General features: G+C 40.7%; 8 protein-coding genes across 11 annotated transcripts; 4 read left to right on the top strand and 4 right to left on the bottom strand.

Annotated features, from left to right (window-relative positions):
• The first annotated feature begins 18 nt into the window (after nucleotides 1–18).
• LOC135341132 (ribosomal RNA small subunit methyltransferase NEP1-like) lies at nucleotides 19–2,644 on the top strand. Its single transcript, XM_064537627.1, has 5 exons — nucleotides 19–201; nucleotides 249–492; nucleotides 815–873; nucleotides 1,006–1,152; nucleotides 2,383–2,644. The coding sequence occupies exons 1-5, from the start codon at nucleotides 19–21 to the stop codon at nucleotides 2,494–2,496; spliced, it is 747 nt and encodes a 248-aa protein (XP_064393697.1). The 3' UTR covers nucleotides 2,497–2,644.
• A 39-nt stretch (nucleotides 2,645–2,683) lies between these two features.
• On the bottom strand, nucleotides 2,684–4,952 carry LOC135341130 (tubulin beta-4B chain). Its single transcript, XM_064537625.1, has 4 exons — nucleotides 4,881–4,952; nucleotides 4,582–4,801; nucleotides 2,986–3,938; nucleotides 2,684–2,898 (listed from the first exon to the last, which is right to left on the bottom strand). Exons 1-4 carry the CDS (start codon nucleotides 4,935–4,937, stop codon nucleotides 2,788–2,790), a joined length of 1,341 nt encoding a protein of 446 aa, XP_064393695.1. The 5' UTR covers nucleotides 4,938–4,952; the 3' UTR covers nucleotides 2,684–2,787.
• A 291-nt stretch (nucleotides 4,953–5,243) lies between these two features.
• LOC135341126 (tubulin beta chain) lies at nucleotides 5,244–7,444 on the bottom strand. Its single transcript, XM_064537621.1, has 4 exons — nucleotides 7,281–7,444; nucleotides 6,997–7,216; nucleotides 5,568–6,520; nucleotides 5,244–5,455 (listed from the first exon to the last, which is right to left on the bottom strand). Exons 1-4 carry the CDS (start codon nucleotides 7,335–7,337, stop codon nucleotides 5,342–5,344), a joined length of 1,344 nt encoding a protein of 447 aa, XP_064393691.1. The 5' UTR covers nucleotides 7,338–7,444; the 3' UTR covers nucleotides 5,244–5,341.
• A 98-nt stretch (nucleotides 7,445–7,542) lies between these two features.
• Nucleotides 7,543–10,363, top strand: LOC135341134 (M-phase phosphoprotein 6-like). Its single transcript, XM_064537628.1, has 5 exons — nucleotides 7,543–7,661; nucleotides 7,781–7,899; nucleotides 8,181–8,277; nucleotides 9,640–9,740; nucleotides 10,139–10,363. The coding sequence occupies exons 1-5, from the start codon at nucleotides 7,611–7,613 to the stop codon at nucleotides 10,278–10,280; spliced, it is 510 nt and encodes a 169-aa protein (XP_064393698.1). The 5' UTR covers nucleotides 7,543–7,610; the 3' UTR covers nucleotides 10,281–10,363.
• A 63-nt stretch (nucleotides 10,364–10,426) lies between these two features.
• LOC135341131 (transmembrane protein 64-like) lies at nucleotides 10,427–12,383 on the bottom strand. The gene is made up of 2 exons (XM_064537626.1): nucleotides 11,868–12,383; nucleotides 10,427–10,794 (listed from the first exon to the last, which is right to left on the bottom strand). The coding sequence occupies exons 1-2, from the start codon at nucleotides 12,381–12,383 to the stop codon at nucleotides 10,537–10,539; spliced, it is 774 nt and encodes a 257-aa protein (XP_064393696.1). The 3' UTR covers nucleotides 10,427–10,536.
• A 103-nt stretch (nucleotides 12,384–12,486) lies between these two features.
• On the top strand, nucleotides 12,487–14,770 carry LOC135341127 (protein-L-histidine N-pros-methyltransferase-like). The gene is made up of 4 exons (XM_064537622.1): nucleotides 12,487–12,729; nucleotides 12,896–13,086; nucleotides 13,873–14,079; nucleotides 14,273–14,770. Exons 1-4 carry the CDS (start codon nucleotides 12,487–12,489, stop codon nucleotides 14,661–14,663), a joined length of 1,032 nt encoding a protein of 343 aa, XP_064393692.1. The 3' UTR covers nucleotides 14,664–14,770.
• On the bottom strand, nucleotides 14,678–19,144 carry LOC135341128 (anamorsin homolog). Its single transcript, XM_064537623.1, has 10 exons — nucleotides 18,909–19,144; nucleotides 18,629–18,784; nucleotides 18,404–18,480; nucleotides 17,160–17,255; nucleotides 16,881–16,950; nucleotides 16,744–16,823; nucleotides 16,336–16,405; nucleotides 15,084–15,132; nucleotides 14,960–15,032; nucleotides 14,678–14,886 (listed from the first exon to the last, which is right to left on the bottom strand). The coding sequence occupies exons 1-10, from the start codon at nucleotides 19,060–19,062 to the stop codon at nucleotides 14,773–14,775; spliced, it is 939 nt and encodes a 312-aa protein (XP_064393693.1). The 5' UTR covers nucleotides 19,063–19,144; the 3' UTR covers nucleotides 14,678–14,772.
• Nucleotides 19,145–19,213: 69 nt separating this feature from the next.
• On the top strand, nucleotides 19,214–23,183 carry LOC135341124 (uncharacterized). Of its 4 annotated transcripts, XM_064537615.1 has the most exons (10): nucleotides 19,219–19,380; nucleotides 19,511–19,823; nucleotides 19,923–20,116; nucleotides 20,212–20,369; nucleotides 20,466–20,756; nucleotides 20,842–21,040; nucleotides 21,131–21,469; nucleotides 21,583–22,026; nucleotides 22,142–22,346; nucleotides 22,460–23,183. In XM_064537615.1, the coding sequence occupies exons 2-10, from the start codon at nucleotides 19,592–19,594 to the stop codon at nucleotides 23,014–23,016; spliced, it is 2,619 nt and encodes an 872-aa protein (XP_064393685.1). In that variant the 5' UTR covers nucleotides 19,219–19,380; nucleotides 19,511–19,591; the 3' UTR covers nucleotides 23,017–23,183. The 4 variants fall into 4 exon arrangements, with proteins under 4 accessions (XP_064393688.1, XP_064393689.1, XP_064393687.1 ...); XM_064537618.1 differs by having other exon boundaries at nucleotides 19,214–19,823; nucleotides 19,929–20,116; XM_064537619.1 differs by having other exon boundaries at nucleotides 19,214–19,823; nucleotides 22,484–23,183.
• The last annotated feature ends 205 nt before the right edge of the window (nucleotides 23,184–23,388 follow it).

The raw sequence follows: 23,388 nt of genomic DNA, 5'->3' as shown, positions 1-23,388 counted from the left end.
GTCTAAAATAAATTAGCTATGGATATGGATGATAATCATGCTAAAACTGGCTCAGAAAAGAAAAGAAAAAGAATAACTAATGACTATGAAACCGAATTAGACACGAGTAAGCCACGGAAAATCCCAAGAACACTCACAGAAAAGGACGGTGAGAAGAGACTGATTGTTATCCTTGAAAATGCTTCTCTGGAAACTGTTAAGGTACTCAATCATCATGAAATAATTATGCTATTACTTTCTACTATTAGGTGGGTAAGAAGTTTGAGCTGCTTAATAGTGAAGATCACAAAGGGCAGCTGGTCAAATACGGTCGAGACGTGTCATCTGCTCGGCCAGATATCACTCATCAGTGTCTCATGATGCTGCTAGACAGCCCTCTCAACAGAGCTGGTCTCCTGCAGGTGTACATTCATACAGCCAAGAATGTCCTTATTGAAGTTAACCCACACGTCAGAATTCCAAGAACTTTCAGACGATTTTGTGGATTAATGGGTAAGTAGTTTCAAGAGTATATAATAGAGAGTGAGTATCAAACATAGGCGGAGAGTAACGTGACTTCCTGTATCTGTCATGGGCTTGGAATTTGCACACTGACCAATCCAAGTGTAGGTGATGTAATCTACTTTGCACAGTATGCCTACGTTCGATACTCTCTCTCTATTATATGCTCTTGGGTAGTTTGTCAAGGATTGAGCAGCCTCCTCATGATCAGGATTAATTTGTGCATGTTTATTTTTTACTCAGTATTAGTGCATACTTCTACTGTCAATGTGTTTTTGGTGATAAACATTGCTGCTGTTTTATTCATTTGCAGTTCAGTTGCTACACAAGCTGAGTATTCATGCTGATGATGGACCAATGAAACTGATGAAAGTCAGTGTAGCTGTGTGTGTGGTGTACGTCATTAACTAACTTTGACCTCTAGTGAGAGTAGTGAGGGATAACCTATAGTTCAACGCTAGCATTTCTATTTTTAACCTTATGGCGTTATCCATACCTTTGTAGGTAGTCAAGAATCCCATCACTGACCATCTCCCAACTGGTTGCGTCAAGCTAGGTACCTCCTACCATTCAGAAGAGATGGTGGATGTGAAGGCATTTACCAAGGACAAGCCAGTTGTGTTTGTGATCGGATCTATGGCTCATGGAAAGGTAATATTTAGCTTTCATGCCTGTAATAAATTTTATTGCCTCGGCCCTATTACGTTTGCATAAGCTCATAGTTTTACAGTAAGCAACAGTGCGTTTTTGTGTACGCAAGCCAACACTTTTTGCACACGAAAAAAAGACTGGTAAAACTCTGTGTAGAGACTCATGAATGCAAACGTTTGCCACGATATTTTTGTCAACTCAATCGCATGCACTTATCACAAGATCATTGGTAGTGACATTGTGATGCTCACCACCATAAGCATAGGATGCGAGTAATGAGACATGTTCTAACCATCTGCCAGTATCTGGCAGATACGGATAACAACACTTATGGTCAGTAAAACAATGACATCACAACAAACGGAAGTGGATTGAAGGAAGTAGATAGAAGTTCGATTGAAGGTTTCTAGCCCATCTGATACAATGTAGTATTCTGATAGCTACCCTTAGCCTGCTATGGTTAACAAAAGACTCACAGCTGCAACAGTGTGGATGACAATCGTCTGAACGAAAAAAAATATCCAATAATTTTGCGCATGTGCAAGCAGTCAGTAGCAAGTAGCAAGGCCTTCTCTTCAGGGGAGGCCAGTGAAGGAGTTTAGTACTGACACAGCACTAGGATACTTTTGTGTAGCTAGTTTTGTGGTCATAATTATTATGCAGTACGTAGAATTGTGCTTACTCGTTATAAGCGTATCTTAATAATTATTTTAAAGCACATGTTTAACTGTAGGTTTTTTGTAGAAGCGCTTTTCCAATTATGCGAAAGGTATTAGTGAAAATTTAAGCTATCAATGAGCTAACTAGCTTGTATAGGGGATGGTAGCTATATAGCTGGTGATATCCATCTGGAAGGAGACTTTCTGGGTTACTTTGTCTGATGAATGTGAGATATGGACTTGACCAAATGTTTTTATAAATTTAAATGTTGTAAAATGAACTGTAACATTATAGTGTATGATGTAGATCCATTTAGCTTCCCTGGCTTGCTCACTTTCTAGCTAGCTTACGAGTCAGCTCTCATCACAGAGACATCTGGTTACTGGGGTGGTGCTCGAAAATGGCTGCATTATAGGCACATTCTCAAATATAAGGGCTCTGCTATATTGACCCATGCCCTAATAATCCGGTCACTATTAAAGTGGTTCTGACTCTTGATTGTGTCTCAAATGATTTGGCGAGCCATGCACCCATAAATTAGATATGACCCAATTCTTTTTCTTTTTTTAGATTGATGTTGACTATGTGGAAAAAGAGGTCTCCATTAGTGGATATCCACTCTCAGCAGCACTGACATGTGCCAAAGTTTGCACCTCATTTGAGTCAGGGTGGGGCATTAAATGAAGAACACTTACTAGCTTCTGTGTACACTCTACAAACTCGTATTATAATTATTATAGGTAATGTAATCGTTGTTGTATTATAATAATTATGTTTATGTGTGGCAGTTAAGACTTATATACTAACCACATCAAAAATGTTTCTTCTGAAAGCTAATTAAAAGGAATTCTAACCTCACAGTATCACTTCAAACTTTTCAAAGCCTATAATTATGCATGTACCATGTATAAAGATAAGATAAGGCAAAACCATCACATAAGGAAGCTATAAGTTCAGTTCTTATGCAAAGGTAGTTTAGGCAGTTTCTTCATCTTCCTCCTCATCTTCACCCTCTCCCTCGTCCTCCGCTGTGGCATCTTGATATTGCTGGTACTCAGACACAAGGTCGTTCATGTTGGACTCGGCCTAAAGGTGACAAAACAAATAAAAAATAAAACAGTGAACAGTGGGCACCAAACAAAATACTATTCCAATGTTAAAAGCTACACTCACCTCAGTGAACTCCATCTCGTCCATGCCCTCTCCAGTATACCAATGCAAGAAAGCCTTACGTCTAAACATAGCTGTGAACTGCTCGCTGATACGCTTGAAAAGTTCTTGGATAGCAGTGCTGTTGCCAATAAAAGTTGCAGACATCTTGAGACCACGGGGAGGGATGTCACAGACCGCAGTTTTCACGTTGTTAGGAATCCACTCAACAAAGTAGGAGCTGTTCTTGTTCTGCACGTTCAGCATCTGCTCATCAACCTCCTTCATTGACATACGTCCACGGAACATGGCAGCAACGGTGAGGTAGCGACCATGACGAGGATCACAAGCAGCCATCATGTTCTTGGCATCAAACATTTGCTGAGTGAGCTCGGGAACAGTGAGGGCACGATATTGTTGGGATCCACGGCTGGTGAGGGGAGCAAAGCCGGGCATAAAGAAGTGAAGACGGGGGAAGGGAACCATGTTGACAGCAAGTTTACGGAGATCAGCGTTCAGTTGACCAGGAAATCTAAGGCAGGTAGTGACACCACTCATGGTAGCAGACACAAGATGGTTGAGGTCGCCATAGGTTGGTGTGGTGAGCTTCAGTGTGCGGAAGCAGATGTCATAAAGGGCTTCGTTGTCGATGCAGTAGGTCTCGTCGGTGTTTTCTACAAGCTGATGTACAGAGAGAGTGGCATTGTATGGCTCGACTACGGTGTCAGACACTTTAGGTGAAGGTACAACGCTGAACGTGTTCATGATTCTATCGGGGTATTCCTCACGAATTTTCGAGATGAGAAGGGTACCCATGCCAGACCCAGTCCCACCACCAAGTGAGTGTGTGAGCTGGAAACCTTGTAGACAGTCACAGCTCTCGGCCTCTTTTCGTACTACATCAAGAACGGAGTCCACTAGTTCGGCTCCCTCAGTGTAGTGACCCTTGGCCCAGTTGTTACCAGCTCCACTTTGACCTAAAGGTGAAACAATGGTGGTATTACAGGCATAGAAACAGATGTGAGTTAAACACACATTTTATATGAACTGATAATGAAAGCACCGCGGGTGCTGATGCCTCAGTGGAGATGCCAAAGCTACATAACATAAAGGTACTAATAATTTTTTATACACACAATGAACATTTTTTTAATTAATTTGCAAACTCAAAGAGTGGGTAATGATCGACCATGATTGTTATTAAAAACGATTGATGCTAAATTTCAAGTCTGGCTGCCATGGGTGAGCAGAGCCTTGCAGCTCTCTTCTCACTCTTGCATCTACCAATAGGTAGCGTTCTAGTGTATAGCTAACTACTAAGTAGAGTAGCAACACTCGGTTAACAAGTTTTGCTACGCACTCTTCTAAAAAGGCTGTAATGGCATTCCAAGTAAGCAAAACTAGGCATAACTCGATTAAGATCCAAGAAAACATAGCTAGAAGCCTATAGAAACTCTTACTTGCACTTCATTGATCCTTGAGCAGCTGTAGCAGTCTACACACTACCGTATACCTCGCTTGTGCATGCGCACCGAGGCATAATTATTATCAATTTCAATTAATTAAAAATTGATGCAAGAACAAATTTTGCATGCACTTTTTTTGTGTAATGCAACTCACCAAAAACAAAGTTGTCAGGTCTGAAGATCTGTCCAAAGGGTCCAGAGCGGACTGAGTCCATAGTTCCTGGCTCTAAGTCAACCAAAACGGCCCTGGGGACATATTTGCCACCAGTTGCCTCGTTGTAGTATACGTTGATTCTCTCTAGCTGGAGGTCCGAGTCTCCATGGTAGGTGCCAGTTGGGTCGATACCGTGTTCGTCAGAGATAACTTCCCAGAACTGCAAAAAGAAGGGAACTCAAATTACTAATTCAATTTATATCTAGCTAGAAAGGGGGCGTAGCTGACTTCATACGTACCTTAGCTCCTATCTGGTTTCCACATTGACCAGCTTGCAAATGAACTATTTCACGCATTATTTTCGATTGGGGGTAAAAAGTGAAGACTGCTGCACACACAAGACTTTTGAGTTCACGCACAAGTTTGAAAACTGAAAAGAGGTGTTCTAGGATACTAACTTGATTCAGCTCGTTGCCATGAGAACCTTTACTGTTGCTATTCAGTTACTATGCAGCAGTTTCTACAAAGAAATTTGATTGGATAAACATTATCTATTTTTAGACCACGTTATACAATACGTCACTATGGCGGGTTGTATATGCACATGCAGATTTCATTATCACATCACATCACAAAGAGTACATGAATACACTCCTATCACACCTATGAAATAAATTATTTTGATTTAGAACACTGATCAACAAAAATGATTCAGAGAAATGATTTTTAATGTTCAAAGTTTCCATAATACAGTTCAGAATTAGGCAGCCTCTTCATCACCCTCTTCTTCTTCATCAAATTCTCCCTCATCCTCAGCTGTGGCATCTTGGTACTGCTGGTACTCAGACACAAGGTCGTTCATGTTGGACTCAGCCTGGAGGTGAGATTAAAAAAAACAATTAACAGCGGGCAACAAATTGGGAAGTACATAATTATGTAGGGTGCTTGCTAAGCATACAAGAACACACACACACGCACACACTCACCTCAGTGAACTCCATCTCGTCCATGCCCTCTCCAGTATACCAATGCAAGAAAGCCTTACGCCTGAACATAGCTGTGAACTGCTCGCTGATACGTTTGAAAAGCTCTTGGATAGCAGTGCTATTGCCAACAAAGGTTCCTGACATCTTGAGACCACGGGGAGGGATGTCACAGACCGCAGTTTTCACGTTGTTAGGAATCCACTCAACAAAGTAGGAGCTGTTCTTGTTCTGCACGTTCAGCATCTGCTCATCAACCTCCTTCATTGACATACGACCACGGAACATGGCAGCAACGGTGAGGTAGCGACCATGACGAGGATCACAAGCAGCCATCATGTTCTTGGCATCAAACATTTGCTGAGTGAGCTCGGGAACAGTGAGGGCACGATATTGTTGGGATCCACGGCTGGTGAGGGGAGCAAAGCCGGGCATGAAGAAGTGAAGACGGGGGAAGGGAACCATGTTGACAGCAAGTTTACGGAGATCAGCGTTCAGTTGACCAGGAAATCTAAGGCAGGTAGTGACACCACTCATGGTAGCAGACACAAGATGGTTGAGGTCGCCATAGGTTGGTGTGGTGAGCTTCAGTGTGCGGAAGCAGATGTCATAAAGGGCTTCGTTGTCGATGCAGTAGGTCTCGTCGGTGTTTTCTACAAGCTGATGTACAGAGAGAGTGGCATTGTATGGCTCGACTACGGTGTCAGACACCTTAGGGGAAGGTACAACGCTGAAAGTGTTCATGATTCTATCGGGGTACTCCTCACGAATTTTCGAGATGAGAAGGGTACCCATGCCAGACCCAGTCCCACCACCAAGTGAGTGTGTGAGCTGGAAACCTTGTAGACAGTCACAGCTCTCGGCCTCCTTTCGTACTACATCAAGAACGGAGTCCACTAGTTCGGCTCCCTCAGTGTAGTGACCCTTGGCCCAGTTGTTACCAGCTCCACTTTGACCTGCAAAAAAGTACAAACAGGTGCTGACCACAGTGTCACTACCACAACACCACAAAGCCATTCAATGGGTGCCCATTGCATGCCCCAGAAAAAGGGGGATTGGAAACCAAGTACCATCCGTGTTTCCTCGCAGTTTTAATCGAGGCTTACTTCTAACGTGGGAGTCTAAACATGAATAAGCCATGAGAATTGTTTTTGCTGTCTGTAAAAGTTCACGAGCAGTTCTGCTGCTCAACAATCAATTTCTTAATATTTGTGGCCATTTGGGACACAGCACACTACTTAGTAGCACAACCTTGGCTATATCATAGTAGCTAGACTAACACTCTGTGTTAGTGTAGCTAGACTAACACTCTGTGTTAGTCTAGCTACTTCACGACAATCAAGATTCTTCATTTCCAAATAATACTCAACCACCAGGGGTAATTTGTTTAAGTGTTGGAGGGATCTTTGAGAAGCGTACATTTACTACTCACCAAACACGAAGTTATCAGGTCTGAAAATCTGTCCAAAGGGTCCAGAACGAACTGAGTCCATAGTTCCTGGCTCCAAGTCAACCAAAACAGCCCTGGGAACATATTTGCCACCAGAGGCTTCATTGTAGTATACGTTGATTCTCTCTAGCTGGAGGTCTGAGTCTCCATGGTAGGAGCCAGTTGGGTCGATGCCATGTTCGTCAGAGATGACTTCCCAAAACTGCAAAAAATAAATTATAGATTTTATAGTGAGCAAAGACAGTGAAGATCTAAACTGCACTTACTTTAGCTCCAATTTGGTTTCCACACTGGCCAGCTTGCAAGTGAACAATCTCACGCATCTTGATTGATCGATTGATGAAGGATTGATTGAAGATGAATTAAAAATGATTCACTGTGTGTTCAGAATACTGACCTTTCGTTCTTGCGGGGGCTGCTTTCATGGGTTGTTGCTAGGCGTTCCACGTATATTCATTAAGTTGCTATGCAGCACATTCAAAAAACCCTTTTGATTGGACAAGTGTTTCTATCTTTAGCACTGGGCAGATTCATACGCATGCGCATATTGGGACACACGTGGTAATGGTCATAACAAAAACAGGAATACAACTTTAATGGCACACCCTGTGAAGAAACAGCTCTCTAAAAATCTTGCAGAAATGAAGGTAAAACAACTCATTACTTTGACGATTCAAGTGTTAAAACAGATAGTGGTGGTATAATAAATTTAAATAGCCAATCCTGCACTGCTCTGGACAATTCCCCTCAAAACATTGTTTTGCAGTTTATGCAGAAAGGATTGAGCACTGACGGTACTCAGGTTGGTGAATCCCATGATTCATCATCTATGGGAGCACTAATCAAGAAATGGGTTGTTCCTGATGTCCCAGTAGTGGATGATGTGTGAGTGAAAATAATGCACCTTTTAATGGCAATCCCTGGGCTAAGTGGGAATTTGATGTTGATCTTTGAATATAATTACACATATGATTGCACTTTAGTCCAAAACGTGGGTTTAACATCAAGGTTGCCCCTAGATGTCATGCAGTTGAAATATATATGTTTTAAATTGCCATATTCCTCACCTATGCACGTTAACAATATCACTGTGATAATAGTAAAAGACTGTTTCATACGTGAAGAAATTATTATTATTTTTTGTGTGCTTAATTGATGAATGATAGGACCAACAAAATGAAGTCCACTAACAGTTTTATCCAATGTGAAGAGCTGAATAGATTGGGCAGGTTCTCGTACAACAAGTTCAACAAAGAAATTGAGGTATGCTATGCTTTTTATGTAGAGGGAGAGGGATAGGAAACGCAATGTAAAATATAGCAGTGACGATCCGCATTTCGGTCAACATTTCCTTCTTTATTTCCTCCAGCCTATGTTATCTAAGTACTAGGTTATAAAACTAGCCACTGAGCTATGGCAATACTTAGTGAGACACAAGCAGTAAAAAGCAGCTTGAGCAGCATAATTCTTCTTGAGAGGAGTTTTGTCTGTACAGTTGAGTATTCCAGTACAGAGAGTCACAAACATGAGAATTATGGAGGTGTAGCAATGAGATATTTACCTACATTTAATCCTTGCACAAAAGTCTGCTATGTCAATTAAAATCAGCTTACTAAGGCAAAATAAATATTATTTACCTACCTAAAGTGAAGTGGCTTTGATTTTACTTGCATACAATGCCCAGCTATTTAAGAAAGAGGAATATCCTGATTGTACTGTAGCCACAGGCTTTCCTTGTAGAAGGTGCACAAAGCCACTAGATAGAGCCAAAACGACAATAAAACGCTCAAAACTGCCTTCCGAAAGCTTCCAAGTTCCTGGTGACATACATAACATTTCCACGGTAGGCGTGCGTGGATGCACAGGACTAATTAAGAATAACAGTGGGGAGCTGTGAGAATGATAGTAAAAACGATAGTAAAAACATTTCCTGCTGTGTCGGCAGCGTGTCTGGAGGCGAAAACACAGATCAACAGACATGCACAACACAAAAGTGATTGTGCTCACATGTCCAATCCCCCTCCCTTTTATCTGTGGTAGAGGCACCGAATTATTTGTTCCTATGGTAACCAAGCTGAGACAATCCTAAGTCTTTAACAGATCACGGTGATAATAGTAATTAGGTATAAAAGACTGTTTCCATAGGGATGATAATAATTATGTTGCTGTGTATCATCATGTTGCTATGTGCTTTGGTGGTTTTTATATCGACTACTGATGAATAATGAAATGTTGTTTACCTGGCAGTGGATGATAGTATTCATGAACAACACTGGATCAAAATTTAACGTGCTCTGAAATAGAGCTCCATACAACCTAGCCTTGTTATCCTTTACCACACAACTCCAGAGCTACTTTCTGTATCACTTTCATTGGGGGATCTTAAGTGTTTGTCCACGCTTCCTTATAGCCATAGAGATGTATCTGTATGCCTTTAATTTTAGAGAAAAACTCTTCAGTTGGTACTTCCGTATAGGTAATTTTTGTATAAGCTACCATTTAATATTCATTTGTACATGCAGCTCAGGATAGGTAAACCTATTGCGGTATAATAATTTCATTTTCGTATGATGCTCTACAATACAAAATATACAAAAAACCCGCTATGCGATATATTATTTATAGAGGCTGAGTGAGCGTTATGCCAGGCAGGGAGGGTTGTTAAACGAGGAGAGCAGTGAAGATGAAGAGGAGGCTACAGTGTCAGTGCAGGAAATGGTCAGACGGTGAGTGTCTACTGTGTTATGTTCTGTTGGGTACCGTATATATAGCGCGATATAGCGCGACATTTTTGAGGCACTTATATTTCGTGGAATGGCCTCTAAAAGCATTTCGTTGCACAATGTTCATGGAATGAATGGCTGCTTACCAGAAGCCACGCATTGAATCTTTGCACGTTATAGCAGATAAAGAACAATTTTCATGGCATTAAGTTTCGTCCACGAAATCAGCGAACATTTCGTGCTATACGTATCTTAATTATTAATTGAAGTTCATGAAATCATGAAGTGTATAGAGTCATCCCTGTATTTGGATTATTAGCCATCTGTGAAGCAATTGCTGATCGTATAAGTTGTGTACATACAAGGAACAATTGAATAGTTGTTTTCCCATATTTATATAGGTACGAAGACAACACCTCAAAAAAGTCGTTAGGCAAGCATGGGCGATTGTACGAGGACAACTTTGATGGATCAGAAAGACATAGACTGTTAAAAAAGCGTATTAGTAAAATGGACAAAGATGGTTTTATTAGACCTAGCTAGTAACTGCATGGTGTATTCTCGTGTATGTTTCAGTATCATATCTTCCTGGTGTTAAAACTAAATATTATTATTTTCAACGAATATCAATTTTCAAGACATAATAATTATAATTTCAGTATCATATATCTTCCTGGTGTTTAATAATATTATTTTCAACGAATATCAATATTATATAGAATGATTGGCTATGGAATATGAACGTGATTGGGTGACATGAATAAAAAAGGATTTAATTATGAAATAACAGATTTTTGTGTCAAGCATTGTTTGATATGTCTGCCTCAATGTCAGCTACTCTAGTGTGCTTCACTAGTTCTCTCCTTGCTGTTTGCAGTAAGTATGCCATTAAAAACACACTGCTGATGATTTGACTTGCCAAAATGACATAGCTGTGAGTCCCGCCAACCTCCTGCATGCTCCGTACAGTGCTCCCCACGTAAGTGTTCAATAGTTGTAGGGGCAGCAGTCCCAAAACAGAGGCCAGTAGACACTCGTAGAGACTCACCTGGGTCACCTACCAGCAGAAACAGTATATTGAGTACATGTACAGGTAAAGACAATGCCAACAACGTGCACCATCGTGTTCTGAGGTAACGCACAGGAAAGTATGAACCTATCAGAATTATTTGGCAGCAGGAGTCTGCAGGACACAATAAACTACTACTGAGTAGTAAGAGAATACATAGACATCTTAATCACTCCTGGTACATGTAGTACCCAGATATATTTATGTCATCTTGACCACATCATGAAGGCACAATAATTTAATAAGCATGTGAATGTCTAGCAGTCAGTCTAGGCACTCCTTTCACTAAAAGTCTATTTGTGTTGAGTTTGACCTTCATAAAGTTGTCATAACTTCGGCATACTTTACTGAAATTCAGAGTTTCATACACCATTGGATTCCTTGTTAAAAAGTGCTTCTATCTATCTATAATTATGCTGTAGAGCTGGTAAGCTCCAAGTTAGCATTTTCCATGTAGAAGTCCAGGCATACTTGTCCACCACATAAAGCATAAATGAAGCCATAATTGACCACATAACTTCCAGGGGTCATCAACGCAAATAGACTTTAGTCTGTTAGATTAAAATGCATCAAACACTAAAATATTTTCGGTTAAACCTGCATTGGTGCACCTATAATACACAAGGGACTTAAACTAGCTAGCTATATCTATGGCTAGATTTTAATACTTGAGAGCATTTACACAGAACTAAACGATACTAAACGGTATTAAACTTATGACAAGAAACAAAATGTGAAGAATCTCTGCTTTTGTTTCCGGTTTTAACGACACCCAGATACAATCAGTACCAGGCTGTATTTTTCACCTTCGTTCTATTAAAAAAAAATCAGCCTGGGAACGAGGTTATAGACTACGTGGATCAGTAAATAAACATACCTGCATGCTCAAGCTGTTATAATAAGAGTAGACACCATTAAATGCTTTCCAGACATAATTGTCCTAGCATTGTAGGTGCAATGTATATACAGAGCACTGAAGTTATAAACTTACTTTGCCTGGCTATCAACTACGATCGATACCATAGCGGGGAGAGGGGGAGTTTACAAAGATTCGAACTTACAGCAAACATGACTGTCTGAAGTCCAAATGGTATCGGAGTTAGTCTGGTCAATAAGATAATCTTGAATCCATTTGGGCCATCGATAACTTGCAGTATTGCCTGCAACGTAGTGGTTGAATTCACCATACCTCTCGTATAGTCTTTAAACAAGCTTCTACACATTGTAAACGCTAGGGAGAAACCAACAATCACAGATACCGTCACAATAAGTTGACCTCTCACGAAACCGTACAGATACCCACACATCATGTTCAAGATGACGTAACCAAAACCAAATGGGAACGAAACCATTGTGAAAAGAAGGATAAACACTAGTAGACTCCATAACCAGTGTAGCTCCTCTAGCCACTTCCATAGTCCAAACTTTCCATGGCTCAAGATCAATAAAGATAAACATAACAATGCTATCACTAATAGGGGTAAGGACCGCAACCACATGGGAAGTGGCTTACAGAATGATTTATTGGTGACAGAGTCGAGGTTATCTTGGGCATATTCTCTCTGTTCAACAGCCATTTTTGTATCGTTACAGTACGTCTCTCTTTTCTTCTACAGTTTACCTTCTCTCTGCCATTCTCAGTTTAATGCTGCTCAAGGGATGGTGTAGCATGGTGTCTGAATGTATGTAGATCTATCATTTCTGGTACCGGTTGGTACTTTCTCGACAACACCAACCCTAGGACTAGCTGGCAGCTGGCTAGGGTCTTTCCTGTCTCTTGTCTGGTCTCTTGCTTGCACACATGGCTTTCCCAGTAGTGGGAATTTCCCCTGTGTTGTGTGTGTGTGGGCAATGAGAGCTGGTTCCAAGAAAATTCTAGAGGCTGCTTTGAGGCAGTACGAAGATCAAGAATATCTTCAACTGGTAATCAATCAGCCACTGTCTAGTTTAATTAATGGTAAAACCTGAACACTGAATCAGTTGTTACCAAAATTAATTGTAGTGCCATCACTAGCACTCCATGCATATCACATAATTATGTGGTATATGCTTTCTCCATAGACTAGTATCTATGCTTTCTCAATCCCAGCGCTACACTTGTAACACCAGTCAGCTCCCATCAGAGATTGCCTCGCAGTTTGTACAGCTGGACAAGGACGAAGAAACCATTGCATTTTTGAACAAAAGTCGTCGAAATTCAGGAAACATTTGTCTTCAGCTGCTCTACACCTGTGTGCAGATACTGCTGAGCCTGTTTTTCTCACAGACTAGCATCAATGGGTACGCAGTAAAATGTAGAGGTAATTATTACCTGAGGCCGTGCCGCGGCCAGCGGGTATAGGTGTTCGTTGGTTTGTTTGTTTGTGTATTTTGAGTCTACTCACCTGAATATCATAGCGCTGTGTTTACAGCATAGATAGCCTTCACACAACAAGTTATTGGTTTTAAAAGTGGCAGATTTTGATGCTAAAGCTTCAGAGTCAAAACGAGCAAAAGCTAAGAAGCTAGAACTTGCTTTGGCCCCTAGCCAGCTATATACATACGTCCTTTTTTCGAGGTACGTTTTTACAGCTGAAGTGATCCTGTACCAGCAACAATGGAAAAAGGATAGAATTTCATTGCGAAACTTTACTTGCTACTTAGCCAGCTTCCACGCTTCATATATACTACTATTAAATATTGCAGGTAAACAGCCGATCAAGAGTTAGCACTTCAGTGATCTAGTTTAGCCATTTTTCGAGTTTTAGTCTACTCAAATTTTATATAATGACGTAATTAAATAACAAAGTCGTTCGTTTAAGTTGAATACCATATTACTAGAATGTTTTGCGAGCATCAAACATAATTATGTGAACTTTGCGAGCGTTGGTCACTTCGCAAAAATTAAATCGCAAAACTTACTGGTAATAATTACACACGATCCTTGCCAGAATGCAATACATTTTCAGCTGATTTGGACCATTTGCAAAGTTTTTCATCTGCAAAATGTTAATACGGTAGCTTGCATTCTTGTACTATATAGTGAAGCAGGATAATTTTTCACCAAGACATACGCTCGAATTTCAGACTACTAGAGAAAGGCAGAATGTTTGTGTTTTCCACCAAGCACCTCTCACTGTTGCTCCCATCTGTCTCTCCTGCCCTTGTCCTGGATATCGGTTCAGGTGATGGTCATGTGACTGACAAAATTCGAGAGAGTTTTGGGGTTAAGTCCATTCGGGTGACCGAAATGTCTAGAGTCATGCAGAGGACACTCAGGAAGAAAAAATATCAGTAAGTATAAGCTTATAAGGTTGCAATGTAGGGTTTGTGAAGTTGAGAGGTACTACAGTGTTGCATTATCATTGAGCCAATCCCACAAGGTAATTAAAATATACATGTACCAGTTAGCTATGCGGTAATATTAGGACTTTACAGTTGTCAACATTGAGTATGATCGATCAAAGCTATAATAAATATGTATTAGGGTTTTGAGTGTGGAGAAGTGGCACGAGGAGGAAGTATCCTATGACCTCATCAGCTGTCTGAACGTCCTGGACAGATGTGACACACCACTGACCATGCTCAAACGCATGCACAACAAACTCTCTCCTGGTGGACACCTGCTCCTCACTCTCGTGTTGCCATATCAACCATTTGTGGAGAGTTGGGCATCCCAAGCCCCGCCCAGTGAGGTCTTGCCACTAAATGAGGGGGATTGCTGGGAGGAGGGAGTGGGGGAGCTGTGGGAGAAGACTTTGAAGCCACTGGGATTTGAGTTGATGGCAGTGAGCAGACTGCCATATCTCTGTGAGGGAGACTTGAATCAGGACTACTTCTCTCTTGACGATGCCGTCTTTGTATTGAAGAAAAAATAATTCCCAGGTGTTGCTGCTTTTTATTCATTGTATTTTTGATTCAATTCACGATTTGTGAACACAATAATAATATAATAGCCAACAAAATAATATTGATTGCAATCTAACTCTACTTGTCTGGATTGAGCTGTCTAGTAGATAGCTTAATTTGTTCTCCTGACTTGAATGCGGGCATACCCAGATAGGGACAGCTGGAACATCGAAAGGCATCTCCAAGGGAGCACTGAGGGAACAATAAAAATATGAAAGACAAACTATAATTATAGTGTGCAGGGGTTGTCCTAAACAGTGCTCACATTTCCACAAGACGAGGTGGCTGGTTGAGACACCTTCTCTTCCCCAGACATCTCTTCAGCCAGTCCACATGAGCTGTACAAATTAATACACTCACTGCATACATCTTACATATGCAATGCTTACCAATTTTTACAAGCTTTCTTCTTTCCTGCAGCGTCAGTGCCACAATTACCTACATTGTATATACACATACTGTATAAAATATATTCATTGCACATATACATGTAATAATTATGACTGTACACCATTTATTACCCCTGCTGCGTGCACAGCTAGAGTGATTGGTGTGTGTGTGTGTGTGTAGACACAACAATGAATTGTTTGAGCGAACTAGACACTTTCATGGACTGCTTTAACTGCTAATGAGACTGTAGTTATAGTTGAAACTTGTAGGCGATCTTCGAAGGCGATAAAAAACACTGATATAATCGTTTCTTTAGATTCACAATCATTCCCCATAATAATGATAATGTTATAATAAGGTAAACAGTTATATCTAACACACTATATTTTTGTTGTGCAAATTTTCATATGAACTACCCAATTAAATACTTTGTATTCTAATATTCGTACAGCAGTGACGTAGAACTTAAATAATTTCACAATTTTAATTTTTTTGAAAAATAATCCACTACATGTATATATGGTTCACAATTTTTCTTGCGAACCCAAAACTATATACCGTATTTACTAGATTAAACTCCTATGGTAAAAGCTCTGTCTTTGTCAATAAGCGCCCATCTTAAATAATTGCCCATGTATGGGCGTGGCACTGTGGGTGGAGCTGAATTAGCACGTGGAACCAGTTGAAAGCATGGCAGCATAGAATATAGATAGTTTTGTGATAGCAGAGAGAGAGAGATACCAACACAGAGGGAGAAACACCACTCCTATGACTTAAGATTTAAGCTGAGAGCTGTGGCAGCAGCCAAAAAGAGCATAATAACTGCTGCTGTGCAAGAGTTTGGACTAATAAACACCTATTTCGAATAAGCGCCAGTCTCGTTTAAACGCCCCCTTTTCAGACTTCGATATGAAATAAACGCCCAGGCGTTTAATCAAGTAAATACAGTACCATAATTATAGCGGTGGTGCAAATTTTTGTACAAACGACCCATTTTCATATTTTTAATTTTCGTACAGCTCAGGATAGTGACGTTGAATCTATTGCAGTAGAACAATTTCGTAGTCGTATGATGCTCTTCAATACGAAATATACGAAAATGTCCACCATACGAAAATAACCCGCTATATGGTATACCTTTCATAAAACCAAAAGTAGTCTTGATACAACACACCCTGACCTACTACATTGTATAATTATTCGAGCTTTCGTTTAAAACCTGGCTTGTAAACCACAATTCAAAGTACTTACTTCTAAGGGTTTGAGGGTCAGGTTTAAGGAAGTCCTCTTCATCTAAGAGGGTATCGGCATCGATTATGTCCTGTAAGGAAAGGAGAGGAGAAGCAATACCAAAGTGATAGAAATTAATGCAAGTGGCCTATGATATAGCATACTTTTGTTGTATTGCACAATTACTTCAAGGCCTGTACAATCAATGTGGCGTCTAATTGAGGATATAAGTTAAACGCACAACGTTTTTGGAGCCTTAAAATTGGCCGAAACACATTATTTTATGCTCGCATATGAATACATTACGGCATAGGGTAAACATGTGAGCGAAAATTAAATTAGCTGAGCTGGTATGAAGAAATGTTTCATCGCATAACTGCATATCAATACATTGACATTGATAAACTTAATCTCGATAATCATGCTTACAATGTCATCGTCGAAGACATCGTTAGCAGAGAGTGTCCACACCTGTGCTGTCTCCTCACTCACCTTCGACCCAGCTTGGCCTGGATGGGGAAAGACAGTCAGAATAGACAATGGATCTGTTTTCCTCTGATACTTACTCTCAAGTTTGGTGGCAAAAGACAATTTCGAGCTTGTTCCAACTTCATAGGATGTTTTTTTTGCCATGACCTACACACAATGGGCATAAATTATATGAAGGTAACTGCCCCTACTCACAATAATAATAGCTAGCCACTTCTTATGATGTATAATCCCACTCATTCTGTCTCATGTAACAATTTCAATAACTGAGGATTTAACTAGGGCTCAATATCACTAGGGACAATACTACCTTCACAGCATGATAAAGACTAGCTGCCTATTGGTTATACACCTACCTTGACAACAGCAAAACTTGGTTTGTCTTGATTGGAAATACTGAGCGTCTTCACAAGCCCTTCCTCCAACTGATCACCTGACTGTACCACTTCAACCTGAGCAACAATGGGCGCAGGCGTACCAGTAACACATGCAAGGTTCTATACATGTATTAAACACCGGAAGGCACTATGCATGCTCAACTGGCGGCATGGGCTCTTACATAATAATATTGAGTAAGCCTCTGCTTATGTAGGCTTTTATCTAACCAGATATAGGAAAGAGAGGGATTGGCAACAAGAGTAACTCACGTGATCAATTTACATTGGTTTCTACATAGTTGCATACACACCAATCCTTGACGCGCATTATTTCCCGGCACAATGCCTGCGAAATGAAGTAATATCACTTTTAGTTAGCTAATAGTCTCTTGAGACCTTAGCATTGCGTATAATAAAAGGCAATTCGTGAAAGTTTCCTGGTGTATGGTGGCCTTAAGGCTGACACGTGTCCTGTGCTTTATTTTGACTGTGCCGCTTATTAATTTTGTGCCTATGTTGACAAACTGGGCTCCTTGATCACTTTACATTTATAAACCTAAATGATAAAATGGAGGCTGTAAAAGACGAAAAAGTGTTACCATAATTATAGAGGGTATAAACTTTTGCGGAATGACTGCCTTTCTGCATGCAATATTAAATTCGTGGGTATAAAATGTTCGCGGTACATGCTTAATCAGCAAATACCGCGAACATTTATACCCTCGAAATGTACATGCTATACGGTATTATATTAATATTAGTTTGTGCAAAGCACTGCTGTAAGCCTATGACGTTTTACCTATATAATTATTTTGATTTCCATGTTTTTTAACTTTTAGTTATAAATGGAGTCTAAAAAAAGTCGACGACGTAGCACATCACGGATATTTCGACCGTTGCCAATCCCTTTCCTTCCTTTATCTAACAAGCCTTGTTACTAGAGACACATTATAAACCTGCATACTGTATAACGGGTAAATTTGGCAAGCCTAATATTTTGGCAAAATTAATGAGGCAATAAAACTACTATTGGCGAATTTGACGATCATGCTGCATGGTATTATTGATTTTGTGCAATAATTATTGGGACTGAGTATCAAGCTGGAGATTTTTAATTTTTGGCAACCCTCACTTCGATTCACCAAATTTACCCGCTATACGGTATCTATTATAATACACAGACCAAATGGCAGATTTTCAATGAGATCCACAGGAAGTCTCACCTCGGATATGTCAACAAAGCCAGCTAGCCTTAATGAAGAGGAGAGCTTATGGAGAGAGCGAAGTCCAGACACGTGACCTGTAGAGGGAAACCATTTCTAATGTGAGGATAAAAATAAACTATCGAAATAGTATGAATTAAAGAAGGTCTATGAAGTCTTGCTTTGGGCCCTCACCCCTCACAAACACATTTGAGCAAAGATTGCATACACTTAGATTTTATATACCGGTATCTTGTAGAGAGACGGGTTCCAGAAGGAGAAGTGTCCCTGAGGGTTTTAGGAGTCTGACCATCTCTTCCAGGAGGTCTTGTGAGTGGGATAAGGAGGCAGGTGGTACCACTCCACTCAGGACATTATCGAATGAGGATGAAGGGAGACCAGCTGCGGATAGGAAAGTCAAACAAATTAGATATACCACTTATTGCATTTGGCCCACAATAAGTACATTACCCACAAATTCCCTAAGCACATGTGTATATTAAGTCATGTAGACTAGACTAGGTACCTAGCAGCAATCTCTCAGCATTTTCCAGGATAATGTTTCCTTGGTCTCCTGCTCTCTCCCTCAGCCTCACCACAGTTGCCTGAGTCCCTTCAGCACTGTGCCAAATGAGTAGACTTGTCTGAGCATGGAGCAGAGTGTTTGGTACTATATCCATCGTGCTTGTATCCGAGCTTTGCACAGTATAGGTATGGTACACTCAGCAAGTTTAGACTAGTTATCTACCTTCAATCTTCAAAGCTAACATGGCAGTCTGCCGGTGTCAGAGGAATGAATGACTCCCCGGTGGGAGTGACTCCCCGGTCATTCCTGCCTAAGGTGTGGGTGACTCCCCCAGGAATAAATGACTCCCCTATGCACATGTTTGTTCCGCCAATGTTGCCATCAATGTAAGTATATAGTAGCAAGAGTACATTCATGCACTCCTCATAGACATATAGTAGAGAATGAAGAGCCATGCAGGATGAAGAGCAAGGTTAGTAGTAGCATGCAAGGTAGCAATGAAGCAAGTGTTCATCCTGTAGTAGACAGCAAGTGACAGCTGGAATGTAGACCTATAAATGTGTGAAGAGCAGAGTTGCAAGGTTAATTGTTCTATCCTGTAGTTGACAGCAAGTGACAGCTAGATCTATGGTATAAAACCAGTGATCGTTCACAGTCATGTCATTTGAAGAAGGCAGCAAGAAATGGAGAATTTACAAGAGATTGAAAACTATTTACGAAAAGGAGAATACCCTCCTACTATTAACAGCAAAACAGAGAAGGCAAACTTTAGAAGAAAATGCAGGCAGAACTTTAAGTTTGAAAATGGTAGCCTATATTACAAGAAGCACACCAAAGCTGCTGATGCAGCTGACTGGAGGATATGTGTGCGCAGCAATGAGGAGAAATCAAGAATCCTCGAAGATTGCCATGCAGGTATAATAATTATTATGGCTTTGGTAAAATGATAATAGTAGGTAATAGAGCATGTATGTAATTATGTATGCTTGTAATCTATTATACGCATGCATGCAGGAACAGCTGGTGGCCACTTTGGAAGAGATAGAACTATAGACAAGATATGTTCTAGATTCTACTGGAAGTCGATGGTGGAGGAGATTCGAGAGTATGTAAAGAACTGCAGCCAGTGCCAGAGAATGAACCCAGCATTTGTAAAGACAAATGCCAAACTCCATCCGATATCTGTACAACCCAAAGTCTGGCATCAGGTATATGTACACTATAATTTTTATGGCATTGCATAATAATTATTTGTTTTGAGCACAATCATATATTAATTATAATTATGTAATTCACTTTATAGGTTGGCATAGACTTGATAGGACCTTTGCCGATTACACCCAATGGCAGCAAATATGTGGTAACATTGGTCGATTATTTTAGCAAATGGGCTGAAGCAGCCCCACTCCCTGACAAAACTGCATTTGGAGTGGCAATGTTCCTGTACAACTTGTTTTGTCGGTAAGCTATGCATGTGTGTGAAATTGTAATCACATGCATCTCTACACATAATTATAATAACACGTATTTAATGATTATGGTTATACATGCACGCAGGTTTGGGTTTTGTGAGGTGCTGATATCGGACCAAGGCCGTGAGTTTGTTAATCAGGTCAACACAGAGCTTTTTCGATTCACTGGAACAGAGCACAGGGTCACTTCAGCTTACCACCCACAAACCAACGGGCTAACTGAACGTTTCAATCAAACACTTCAAACAGCACTACTCAAATATGTGAATGACTCACAGACCGACTGGGACTACCACTTGCCCGCTATTCTCTTTGCTTATAGGACGAGTAAGCAAAAGGCAACGAAGTATTCACCTTTCGAGTTGATGTTCTGTCGGTGAGTTGTTCATAATTATAATTATTATAATAATTACATGATAATCTGGCATGCATGCATTATTGTTATAACATTCCACATGCAGGAAACCTGTACTCCCTATTCAACTGGAGTTAGGCAGCGAGGGTGAACTTGAGCAGAGCTGGGACATTAGTGCCATTATGACCCATGCTCGAGCTGTTACAAAGTTAAAGGATGATATCCACAGCAAAGCCAAGAAGAACATTGACAATGCCCAAGAAAAGGACAAGATGTACTATGATCGGAAGCATGCAGACAAGAGGGTGAGCAGGCTATATCATTGTATGAGCGTAGCATGGCTATTTTCATTACTCGTTTAATGTCATAGCCATGTCATTTTTCTAATTATATAGGTGTTTAAGACTGGGACTTTGGTCTGGCTGAGGAATTCAGCCAGGGAATGTAAGAAGGGAGACAAGCTGAAGCCTCGGTGGTTAGGCCCATACACGGTGGTGGAGTGCTTGGACAAGGGAGTCTTTAAGATTGCCAACCCTAAGACTGGAAAGACCTTAAAAAAGGCTGTTAACCAACAGCGGTTAAAGCATTACCATGGCTCAGACTCCGAAAAACCTATCTTTGATCAACATAGTTCTCTCTCGGATCCTTCCGAATTATCAGACAACCATCACGATGAATCTCTCGATCAGTTTAACCCTTCTTTGACGAGTACTCCTATGAAAGACCCAAGCAAGGTATAATGCATGTGTCTCTAGATTTTGAAGCTAATTATAATTACATTACATTTCTCTTTACGATATTAATTTAATGTTTCATGTTTCTTTATAATTATACACTCCATTTTTAGAAGCTGTGGGAAAAAAATTGTGATTTTCCCTCTTCTCACAAGCCAGACGCCCCCTCCTCTCACAAGCCAGCCGCTCCCTCCTCTCACAAGCCAGACGTCCCCTCCTCTCACAAGCCAGCCGCTCCCTCCTCTCACAAGCCAGACGTCCCCTCCTCTCACAAGCCAGCCGCTCCCTCCTCTCACAAGCCAGACGTCCCCTCCTCTCACAAGCCAGACGTCCCCTCCTCTCACAAGCCAGCCGCTCCCTCCTCTCACAAGCCAGACGTCCCCTCCTCTCACAAGCCAGCCGCTCCCTCCTCTCACAAGCCAGACGTCCCCTCCTCTCACAAGCCAGATGCTCACTCCTCTCGCAAGCGAGACGCCCCCTTCTCTCAGGTTAAGACTGCATCCTCTATGGAGCCACCTTTGAAGAAGCAAAGGACTACTCAATCTGTAACAAGAAAGGTATATAGTTATATACTTGTTAACAGGAGCTATCGTTAATTACAATTATTATTAATAATTATGTGCATGCACACTATAAACCGTTCATTATAATTATTGTGTGCACATTCGACAGAATTCAAGTTACTGGGTGAAGGATTTGGACCTGAGGACGGGAGACAAGGATGTAGTTCTTGCTGAGAGCGGGATGCTTTCTGACCGTCATATGTATGCTGCGCACAAACTGATGCGAATGCAATTTCCAAATATTGAAGGCTGTTATTCTACTCTTCTGGTTCAGAAGATGTCCTTTCCTGCAGTCACTAGTAGTGAAGCCACAGGTATAATTTCTACTTAAATTAATAGTAGTATTATTATAGTATTGGTATAATTATACCTCATCCTCATCCTTGGCCGTACCGTATAATAATTATATCATATATATCCTATACAGCCGTGCAGATATTCTTTGTAACAGAGAGGCATCACTGGATTGCGACAGCACTCATCAAGGGGGAACTTTTCCTCTTTGATAGCTGCTTCCAATATGGGAAAGACCTGGAGCCAAGTGCTGAGCTGCAAATCGCACAGATGTATAAGCCTTTAATAGCGCACAATGGGCTGTTACTATCTGTGGCCTCCATTCAACAGCAGAGCAGTGGCAGTAACAACTGTGGTTTGTTTGCAATTGCCGCTGCATACCACGCATTGCAAGGAGACAATCTGGATACCATCACCCTAAATGAAGACAAAATGAGGCCACATCTTGTGCGTTGCTTTGAAAATGAGAAACTCAGAAGATTTCCAAAGTCAAAAGATGTTAGTAGCCGCAAGAGACCAGAAAGATTTTCCAGCATAGTAATTACGATATACTGCCCTTGTCTCCGCCCTGACTGTTATGATGAAATGGTCCAGTGCGACACATGTACTGTGTGGTATCATTATAAATGTGTTCGTATTAAAGTATCTCCACTTGGAGATTGGTTTTGTCCTACTTGTAGATCTAGATAGAATTTTTTTAGCATTTCGTTATCTTCCACTAGCTGTTTTTGTTTATACACTGTTAATTTGCACTGTTGTTTTGTTTGTTTTTCATGCACTGTAGATCTATTTGTTATTTTGATGGATGTTGTTGTATTATAAGTTTTGCTTTACAGTGACCGTGAGACGTGTGAAAATGTGAACAGAGTGTACAATGTAGTATAAGTACTATAGGTACTAATAGCTAAACTGAACCAGTTTACAGTATATAAGGAACAGCTGTAATTATAGTCATACTATGTATTAAACAGGTCTCTCACAGATAGCATGCATGCAGTCCTGATAACAGTCTTGAGCTTGATTGTATAGTCACACTGTGACAGGTTTTGAGGATGCATGTAC

This window comes from Halichondria panicea, chromosome 9 (genome assembly GCF_963675165.1).
Source record: "Halichondria panicea chromosome 9, odHalPani1.1, whole genome shotgun sequence".
Taxonomy (NCBI): domain Eukaryota; kingdom Metazoa; phylum Porifera; class Demospongiae; order Suberitida; family Halichondriidae; genus Halichondria; species Halichondria panicea.
Note: the sequence above shows the minus strand (reverse complement) of the source record. Positions and strands in the feature narration are given on the sequence as shown.